The 11,545-nt window shown below is 29.6% G+C and overlaps 1 protein-coding gene across 1 annotated transcript; it reads right to left on the bottom strand.

Annotated features, from left to right (window-relative positions):
• Positions 1-4,209: 4,209 nt before the first annotated feature.
• Positions 4,210-7,598, bottom strand: LOC100775898 (pectinesterase). Its single transcript, XM_003530740.5, has 3 exons — positions 6,622-7,598; positions 5,484-5,957; positions 4,210-4,850 (listed from the first exon to the last, which is right to left on the bottom strand). Exons 1-3 carry the CDS (start codon positions 7,511-7,513, stop codon positions 4,636-4,638), a joined length of 1,581 nt encoding a protein of 526 aa, XP_003530788.1. The 5' UTR covers positions 7,514-7,598; the 3' UTR covers positions 4,210-4,635.
• Between the last annotated feature and the right edge of the window lie 3,947 nt (positions 7,599-11,545).

Raw genomic sequence — 11,545 nt, 5'->3', positions numbered from 1 at the left:
AGTAAACTAGACCTGAAAACTTAACAACCACCCCCACCCCCCAACAATAACAAAGCAAGATACACATAAGTCATGAACGCAACACTAAAATTAGGACATGGGACGCACATAGGGATCTGTACCTTCTAGAAATATATATATATATATATATATATATATATATATATATATATAACTCCGTTAATTAATTTATTAAAATTAAGAAAAAATATTAATTTATTTCATAATAATAAATTTATCTAAAATTATAAAAATATTTTAATATTATCATTATCATTAATATTCTTCTATTTTCTAATTGTTTATGACTATATTTTTTTTATCTTTTTTTAATGATATATTTTTAATTTAAAAAATAATTAATAAATAAACATAATAAATTAAATCTTATAAAAAAAATAAACATCAATTCAATCTTGAATCTTATGAATAAGAACATAGAAAATATTTGTTTGCTCGAGTTAGAACATTAAGAAACTTATGTTTATCTTATTATTTAATTAATTTATTCATTATATTAAAGAAAAAAATTGTACTATTAGTTTCTTGAAAAATCTTAAATAAAAAATATTTTTGTGAGAATCAAATTATGTCCAAACATGTCCTTTATTAATATTTATATTTAATATCAACTTACAACTTTTAACAAAAAAATAGTTACACTAAATTATAATTTTAGTCTCCTTTAATTAATTTTTGATTTGTAATTTTAATTCTCCAAATTTTATTTTATTTTTACAATTTTAATGGCCGCATTTAAAAAAATTATAATTTTGATTCATTTTTCAATTTTTCATATATTTATTTATTCTATTTTGGTTTAATTAAGTCCTAAAATTAACATACTCATTTAAAGTATTATTAAAAAATAATTTAATTAATTAAAATTTAAGAAATAAATATGTGCAAAATTGAGGATTAGATTAAAGTTGTGGATTTTGTAAAATTAATATGGAGACTAAAATTGTGGAAAAAAATTAAGAAAACCAAAATTGTAAATAAAGAATTAATGAGAGATGAAAATTATAATTTAACCAAAATAGTTATAAGGTTAATAATTTAAATTATCATTTTTTCTATCCATGGAAATTGAAGAAAAATATCAAAAAATTTACAATAATTCATACAATCTATTGAAACATATATATGTATATTAGTAGTGTAAAAAAGTTATAATATTAATCAATAAAAAATTATTATAAGTATAACTTTCAAAATAATTATTATAAAATTCAACAAAATTATTCTACGTTTCAATTTCTTACTGCATGACGGTGTATAATCTAATATACATATCCTATTTTCTTTTAAGTTATTTGACGAACTTTATCAAGATATGATGTAGATACAATCCAATAATATTGATATGACCACACAATTTTGCTTATTGCTCTCTTTTAGTATTTTGGAAAATAACATTTAATATAACTCTGCCGACTACCCAAGATAAATCACAAAATATACATTTGTAAGTAAAGACCCAATATATTTATATAATGCAGAGCTTGTAAATAGCCATATCAAGCAGGCAGAAAAAACTAGGATTTAACTCCTCATTCGTACCAACAAACACCTTCGTCTTCATATATTTTGTATATATATACACATCACAATACATCTATTTGTAATAATTGTGACATGGTTCCTTTATTCCCGGTACATGTTTCGAAAATAGATATATATATATATATATATATAGTACCTTTTTTCTCCGACTCGTATTCAATATCAACATATGTTTTCATTTTACCTACCTATTTTTGCATCTATTAATTTCCCCTGGATTTGTTTTTGTTTTTTCACATCAATTTTCCTTATATTTGTAGTAAAAGGTTCCTGCGCGTTTATAATAAAATAAGCTATTGGCATAATCAAATATGCTTTTAGGCGATCAATTAAGTGAGCTTCAAAATTAAAAGAAAAAAATTATTAAATAAAAAGTAAAAATCATTAAAATGAATTATTTTTAAGAAATTTCAACCAATCGTAGATAAAATATTTAAAAAAAGTAACAGAAAAATAATGCAAGCAATTCCTTTTTTATTTATAACTATCTAAGTTGCAAACCAAAATGAAATCACCAACTTACAAACGGTGAAATAATTGATAAAGGGAAACTTATCAACCAACAAGTAACTGCATCAATATACATAAAGTATAAATTTTATTTCACTCATTTTTTCAATTCTTTGCCACTGCAAACAAACTATGACTTAATCTTTATTAGAGATATATGCACATGCTTTTCCTTTTTCGTAATATAACTCTGTGCATAGTTTTTATTTCCGGGATAGGCCTAGACCCTTTGATAGGACTCAGCCCACTTAAATAAAAGCGTAATCAAATAATTCCACTTATGTGCGCTCGAATCCATTTCTATTTCTAACTTATTTTAAGCCTCTCCAAACACCTATATGAGTATATCCTTGAATGTAGGCCATCAAATACTCAAAAAATACCTCACCATTTACTGGAAAATTCCAATAACCGGAGAGAGGCCCAATCCAAAAAATATAACAAAAAATGTATTTTTTTTTTAAACGTTTGAAATGGTTTCTTTTATCTATAGGAATTTAATAAAGATATAAACGCATTACTAACAATCCTCTTAATTTATTTTACATATATATCTTTCTCGTATAAGTATTTTTAAAAAAATCATCAAAAACCTAAAAAATATAAACGCATATTGCAGAAAGAAGTAAAAATTTGGAGTAGCTATCTCGTTGGCTGAAACTGTCCCGAAGAGGTAATTTGTTTTTTATTTATATTTTTTACAAATAATTTGTAAAATGATGTTAACTATATAAAAAAGTCAGCTTATATAGTAATTAATAAAAAAAAATCAACATTTATGTATAGTTTTAATTTAAGTTAGGCATTTCAAATTTAATTTGTTTTTATTTTTCCTCCAATCATACTCCCACGGTTTGATTCAACATCAACTTAAATGGAATCTTTCATTCAAGTAGTTTATTAAAGATAAATCGACCAAAAGACAGCTATTAGAAATGATAGGTGGGCCAGATATCTAAAAGGTCTTCAACTTCTAAACATCTTATCACCCGCCTTAATTTGCTTTTGCTTTTACATAATTATCATATTAATTATTATAATTATCAGACAAAAAAATATGCTAGTTACAACTTGATGCTGGTGGCTGACAGGAAAAAAATATTGTAGAAAAAGACTCGACTTAGCGTGGTTGTATTTTCAGAGCAAAACTCATTAGTTGGTTCTTCCATAAATTCTGTTTGCTAGCATGCACTATCGCAAACCACAATTAAGATGTTAACATCAACCAAGGACCACAACCTAATTGTGTTTAACCAATCCATGTGAGCTAGTTTCCTCAAGGAAACATTAATCAATGACCGTGTTAACATTAAGCAATTAAACCCATAGGATCATACGGAATTAATAACCAATGACGAGGCCAAGCTTCTTGCAGGATTTGTTTAATTTGAGATGATAGTGAATTATTAAATTTACATATAACAAAGAACCTGATCATAAAATTCTACCAGTTTTGTGAAAATTTACTCTCTTAATTGATAAGTGGTTCTCACTTTAATTTGTTTTCCAACATTTTACAGTAAAAGTATTTACGTACCAAACCTCAAATTAATTACTTCATGAGAATATAAATTCAATTTGCTACAACATATTTGTATTTCTGTTTTTATAGTTTTCTTTTGGTGAATATATAATTCCTTTTATAGTTAATTTTTTTTTTCTCTTTTGAAGCTGTTGTCATATAAGTCTATAGGATTTAACATTAGCACCAATCGATGGCAATATTTTTAATTATCATTTTCTCCAAGTACTTTTAGAATTTTTTAAATTTCAATGATGTTTTATTGTGGGTCCTATACAGGAATTGTAATTATCAATGATGTTATTTTGCACAAATTAAAGGACTTTTTTTTAAAGTACTCCACGGAAGAGAGAAAAAAGTTATTTTGTGGCGGAGAAAAAATAATTTTTAACTTATATGTTTCAGTTACACACTTTTTATATCACTGATGAAGCTTTGAGAAATTTATTTATATATACAATAAATTTTGTAAACCAATAAAATATATATATATATATATATATATATATATATATATATATATATATATATATATATATATATATATATATATATATATATATATATATATATATATATATATATATCAAATTAAGTTGTGCGAGATGGAATAAGTTGAATCAAAGACTTTTAATTACACGTACATTTTGGTGCCATTTTACAACAAATAATTATTTTTTTGTACAAACAAACAATTATTTAAAGCTATACAGGATATTCTTCGCGTCCTAAAAAAAGAAAGAAAGTAGAGGATATCCAATCAATATTCCTTCGATCCTATCTACCATCTATCATCGAATCATCGATCGGATCCAGCTCCTTCGAAGTTGGATCCCTGGACAAAAGGAATGCAGACAGTGGACAAAGGAAGAGGAAAGTACAGCAACTTGTGTACCCTCTGTTCAAGGAAACACCCAACATGACAATTTAATTTCGCTATCTTTTATCAACAACCTGTTATCCCGTTTTGGAAACAACCAAGAAACCACAATTCCTCCCCACACATCCGTTTCAGACACCTTCTTTCTTTAGAGTATTCATAAACCTTCATCAAAGGGCACGCCACTCCCCGGAATCCACGATCCCCCAGCCAAGAAATTTCCAACGGTGAATTTCACAGCCTCAGTACTGGAGATCACTCGAAACCCTGCCCAATCAACCCTCCCTCCTGTGCTAGCACCTGCTCCTGTATTCGCATGTTCTGCGTAATAGAGGGTGCTTAGAGCAAAGTTTCCACTCCACGGAAACCAACCTGCAGTTCAAACAAACAAACACTTTTACTCCTTCAACCATACGTAAGTAGTAACAATTCCTAACACTATATTATATTCTCTCTTAATATTATTTCTTTTTTGCTCATAAAAAATTATATTAAATCTGTACCGACTTCTTCCATTCAAGTTATGATATAGTACTACTAAGGTTTTTTTTTTCTCTATTTTAATTTTGAAAATTTGGGATAAAAGTAAGAGAAAACTGTTAAATCGATCAAATGCCTGTTTAGTTTGACAAATCTATTTTTTTTATTACAAAATTATCATATTATTTCTCTATTTATTATTATCAATTTAAAATAATAATAATAATAATAATTGTTGTCTTATTTTTTATTGAAATCATTTAACATTATTTCCTAACACAATACAGTGGCCGAAAAGGATTAAGTCCTTAACCTTACCATATAAGACATTGTTGGGTGTGTGGCTGTGGACCATATCTAATAAGTAGGCCATTATCTCATGTCTCTTTCTTTTTTGAAAATATCAAACTCACCCGAATTTTGAAAAGATAAGAAGTATAGTAACAAGTGATTAAGTGAAAATTAAAATAAGATAGTGCAGCTTATTAAAGAATAATAGATAGAATATGAAAGAATTTGGTGGACCTGCGGGGCTAATCAAGCCATCAAGGGCACTCTTCATGACGACAGTCCGTGAGTATTTTTGCCATGGGCGACCTAGAAAGGTTCTGAAAGAGCCCTGCACTGCTTTCAAGTCCCCAGCTGCAGTTATACGACAGTTATGGATGATGATCCCTGTGTTCTCATTAGGATCGGTTCTTCCTTGTGCCGTTACCGTGTTCTGCTGGTTGCTCATCGGTTTCCTCACATAGATGTTGCAGTTTTGAAGCACCGCCACGGCGTCACCGAATATGAAGTCTACTGTTCCGTATATGTCACAGTCACGGTAGAATTGACGGTTGGCGTAGACGTATAAGGTGTCTTGGTACCCCCTAAAGCTGCACCGGTAGAACACCGAGTGGTCCGCGCCGGAACGGAGAGCCACCGCTTGGTGCTTTTGAGGTCCCGCGGTGTTCTCGAATGTTATGTCCCGAGCTATGAAGCCGTCACCATCAACCGCTACAACAATAATCAACGGTTTTAACTTTTAATACAATTCTTGAGTTGCTAGAAAAATATTATATATAGATGCAAAAGTAAAACTCTTTTATTTGTCTTTATCTATCACTTGGTGAGATATTTTCACCAAGTGTGTCAAGTGAAAAGTGAAAATATCTCGACCACCACTTTCGTGTAATATATCACGTACTTTTGAAATAAAGAAATTATATATATGCTTTCGGTTTATTATTGTTGATTCCAGCGTGTTAGTTACTTTTTACTGTTTGAAAATATGAAAAGTATAGATTATTCTGTTCATATCATAGGAAAATGACAAGAAGTTTTGATTATGATCGTCCGTAACACTAACTTGTACAGAAATAAGTACTAGTGCATGTCCCTGTCTCAATGGGACCAAGTGATATATTAAAGAATTTAAAGAAGAGTGAAAAGAATTTTTTTTATATCTTCTGATCAAAATAGAAAAAACTAAAGAATGATGAGTAGATAATTTTTTAATATTAAAAATCATTCACATGCCATCGTTTAATTTTAGAAGTTGATTGATAATTAATAAGCAAGTATAGAACAATTTGATTAGGGTTTTGTTTATATATATGTAGATTTTAGCTAGGTAGACATGCATGATGTGAATACACTAGTTAGTTAACGATGAACTTACCAAAAGTAGCAGAACGAAAAGTAGTGGAACCATCTATTGCGTTGTGGTTACCAGTAACAATAGTAGCACCCATCCCATCTCCGACGATCATTAAGTTTTTCACTGTCCTCTTGATATCAATATTCTCTTTGTATACGCCAGCTTTGACATGCACAACAACACGCCCTTTCCCGCTGAGTCTAGAAGCTGCAGCCACACCTTCTGAGATAGTCTTATAGTTCCCACTCCCATCCTGTGCCACCACAACATCAGCTTTTGATGCTGTTTCCTGAAGAAGCTTTCTATCTGAACGTGACAGCCAATAGGGGAAGCCATCTGAAAGCAACTTTCGCCCACCACTTTGTTTGGTCGTTGGTGATGATGACAATGATCTCAATGTCATAGCCTTGCTAATGGACAAGGAATTGCTAAGCAATCCAGACAAGTTGCTTAACATGGAAGGGAAGTAGTTTAGGTGAGAGGGAAGGTTGAAATCAGTGAAACCATTTTGGCATGTTTGATGGTTGGCAATGGATGCACTTTGCCAAGTCATCCTATCATTTAGATTGTTCGAGTTCATTGAGCGTTTGAGCTGATAAAGTGTGTTTTCATAGAGCTCCAAACAATCTTCCCATGCAGACTTGGCTCGCTTGTCCTTGAAATTATTCAAGTCCATGTTTGAGACAAGTTTATAAGCCTCCATGGCTTGCACCATGGTGACCTTAAGGGCCATATCATGGAATGAAGAAGGTGAAGCATCTAGGGCTGATAATGTTTTGGTAGTTTCAATGTAATGCTTGCACACAGAGGGGTAAGGGGTTTCATTGCATGACAATTGTTTGCCATGCACAAGCAAGAGAGAATAAAGAAGGCAGTATCCAATGAAACAGTGGTTGAAAAAGAGCTTGTCCATATGGAAATGGAATGATCGAAATAATGTTTTTCTATTGTATTGGTAAGCTTGCTAGGAAAGCAAGGATTTTCTTAGAAATGCTTATGAATGAAAAGTGCAAAGGCAAAAGTGCTATATATAGCCTCGAACTTGGCATTGGTAGGCCATGCATTTAAACATATATGTGGGTACTAAAGCGCAAGAGGAACCCACATGCATTAGGGTTTTACATTTCCAAATAAGTGAGTGCGTGGACATGTTATATATTTGAGAGGGCATGCATGACGTTTAGGTGATAATACATTGTTAGCATTACTGCGTTACAAATTTGTCAAATTAAATTAGGGGAATGAATCTTCAGGAATTTATTCGTTTTGAAATAAAAACTCCGTGGCTTTCTAGATTAATTTGATTTAGTTGATGGGGCCAAGCTATGAAGCTAGCTAATAAGCCACTAGATTATTCAACTAATTAGCGTGTGTTCTCTTTTTCTTTTGAAAATTTCTGCCACGTAAATTCTCTTTTTCTTTTGAAAATTTCTGCCACGTAAATTCTCTTTTTCTTTTGAAAATTTCTGCCACGTATGATTTCATAAAGTGGAAGTGACAGACGCAATATAACAATTAAATAGTGGTCCATGCATTATGTTGCTCTTTCTATTTCAAAATATCACTTTTAAAGACATTAGTAACCTAACTACAATAGAAAGCGTCACTAATTAAGCTTTCACTGACCTATTGACTCCCACTCGTTTGATTGTATAATCTCATCCACGTATTCTCTCTTGCAAATTGTTGAAACTTCTTTCAAAATTAAGTTATGAGAATCTCGCTATTATGACTTTTTGAATCAAGCTTAATTACCCAATACCCGGGTATTACTATTTCCACTGAATTTGATATAGTTCTTTAAAGTTAATCTTGAGTCACGTTTCTTTGAAATGTAGGCACACGTTAACATGAAATATATAATTTATTCGTACATCTTTACTAAAAAAATTAAGTTTTTTAAATAGATTATTCATATAATATGATATCAGAGTCTCTATAATCAATTAGTTTAAAACAATTCAATCCTTGCCGGTCTTATTTTTCTGATTCAAGTTACAGTAAGCACAAAGTAAACGTGTGAATTACACACAATACAAACCCAAAGACTTTTACATTAGATAACAGCATGTTATGTGTAATAAGTATTATTTGAAAGAATATCCATAAAGCTTATAATTTAAAGCGCTTGAGGTGAAAATTAAAGTTATTCGGTTAAATTTAAAACTTAGTTTATCACTCTTCTTTACATTATTTTCAATTTAATTATTTTAATAAAATTTACAGTAAAACTTATTCAAATAAGTTTGTTTCAATATCTCTTAATTAATCACAACAATTCCTATCAATGTTTTAGCAACTATTTGTTTTGGGGTTATTATTATCATACATATACTTTATCTTCCATCTAACTTTAACTTTATTTTATTTTTATTTTTATTTTTCCTTACATCAATTATTATATTTATCACTTTTTTCTCTTCTTTTATTTTAATATTTCTTTTTCTTTCCATTTTTGGAGGTGTCTAGTGTTTTCCTTTGTTTTTACTCGATCATATTATTGTTTTGTACAATTTATCGTGCAAATTTTGTGAAAGGAGAACATTTTTTTTTAACCAATGAATGTTAGCATTTGTCAACCAATTAGACTTTGAAATGAAATCTTAATTTATTCTGACGTGCTTTAAATCAGTTATGTGTCTTCAGACTTTGCACAAAGTAGAAGGGGGCCAGGGCATGATGGAATACGCTTTACTATTCATGTTTCTTCGCCTTCGATAGTTTAATAACTTGAGCTTTTGTCACATCATCAGTGTTGTTTTCAATAATATTAAGTGACTTATTATCAGTATTAATATTATTATATATTATAATTAGTAAATAAAATAAAGGGAAAAGACGCTTGAAGTCTTGGACAAAGTTTTACACTCCTAATTAATGGATTTACATACCGAAGGAGAAAAGGGAAAAATAATTTAAGAATAAAAATAATAATACATAATATGATAAAAAAAGAAGAAATTATTAATAAATGTATAGAATTTTTGAACAGTAAAGAGAAATAAAAAATGAAAAATAAAATGATTTATGTGAGATAGAAAAATAAATAAATGACATTATTTTAGTACATATCATAAAAAAAATATTATATGAATAATATAACTCAATATAAATAAAAAATATAAAGTGATCCTAAAAAGTAAAACACGAAAATAATTATTAAAATCTGTTTTAGAAAAGATTTTCTCATAAGGCGGTCTAATTTAGAACAACTATGTGAAGTATCTTGCTTAACCTTTTTCTTAAGTCAAGGTGAGAATCCTTTTATCTTTAGCATGTTTCCCTAAATTAAGGTTAGAATCCTTTTATCTTAGTTTAGTGCCTACATCTTCTCTGATATTCATAAATTGAAGTATCATGACGTATCAAAATATTATCATATCTCAAGAATCACGGTACGTGATTATATTCATATCCGTCTATGGCACACTTAGTACTTTGAGGATGACTGGAATGAATATAGATATGCTAAAACAAGTGGATTGAATTAAGATCAGATCGAAGGATGTGTAGTAATGGGAATGGGATAATGATGGAATCTAAAAAATACATATTCCTCGAGCTTCAAATACAAACCACGTAAAAATTAAGTTGTAAGAATCAAAGTACGATCACACCCCAAAAGGTACAAGATTAAGTGTTAAAAATTAGATAATTACCCTATCCATAGATCTAGAAAGCTAGGGTGATGGCGAGATCGTGCAGTCATTAATTATCTGCAGAAGATGTAGCATCCTTTGGTAACACACGAAATTACTCGTGAAGCTTTGGGGTTTGATTGTGATTGCGATAGTGTATTAATCTAAACCAGAACTAGTAATTAATTAGGTGACCGTCACACAGTGCTCTCTCTCCCCCTTACCCCAACAGGCAAATGTTACAAGAGATATGGTTGTTGGTGAGTCGTCTACATTTTTATGTACACTTCTGTGACACCACGTGGACCCCCAAGTGCTCCTTCTTATCTACCTTTTGTTCAAAAAAAGTATATATATATCAAATATGCGTTGCACACGTGTCAAGCCACTTGCCTCAATTTCTTTATATTCATACTTTCTTATCCTTATATATGGATAGTTTCTGTTTTGCGTCGTTCATTAATTGATCATTAGTTCATAAATCATAATAATAAAAATGATAATATAGTCCTTGTCATAATCTCTTTCATTAGGACAAAGACTACTCCAACCACCAAGGCATGCAAAGGCATAATGAAAAGTTGTGAACCATCATTGTAGCAGACTTGCCCGTCAACGAATTTAGGAGTAACCTTGGCCACAAGCTTTATTTGTACAATTTCTTTAAATCGTTTTTCATAAACAATTTTTAGAATTGGGTAAAATCTTTTTCCGTCAACGAATTTAGGAGTAACCTTGGCCACAAGCTTTATTTGTACAATTTCTTTAAATCGTTTTTCATAAACAATTTTTAGAATTGGGTAAAATCTTTTTTTCAATTCCAAATATTTGATTTTATACTCTTATTTTTATTCCATAGCTTTTTTGTCACTATAATTCTGAAATATGTTATTTTTTATCATTAAATATGTTATATTTAATCTAATTAAGTTTCTAACTCTGGTTTTAGTATTTAACCAGCAAAATTGCATGTTAATACTATACCGTAAATATTTTAGATAATTTGACATTCACATATCAATCAACATGATATCTATGCAAGTATGTAACTGGTCACACGTGACAAGTGTTGCATGCATTATTTAAAAAATATTTTTTATCCCTGAAATTTTTTTAAAGTTTGATTTTATTTCTCATAGAATTGAAAGTTTGATTGTAGTCCTCACAAAATTTTAATTTTAATTTTAGTCTTTAATTAATTTTATCTCAATTATAGTATTGTTTAAACTCTAATTGTCAAACCATGGTTGCAACCATAGTTAAATAATTAAATGTTGAATCATTGCTTCAATAATCAATTTAATTTT

This window comes from Glycine max, chromosome 8, assembly GCF_000004515.6.
Source record: "Glycine max cultivar Williams 82 chromosome 8, Glycine_max_v4.0, whole genome shotgun sequence".
NCBI lineage: Eukaryota > Viridiplantae > Streptophyta > Magnoliopsida > Fabales > Fabaceae > Glycine > Glycine max.
The sequence above is the reverse complement of the archived record's forward strand: the minus strand, read 5'-3'. Positions and strand labels throughout refer to the sequence as shown.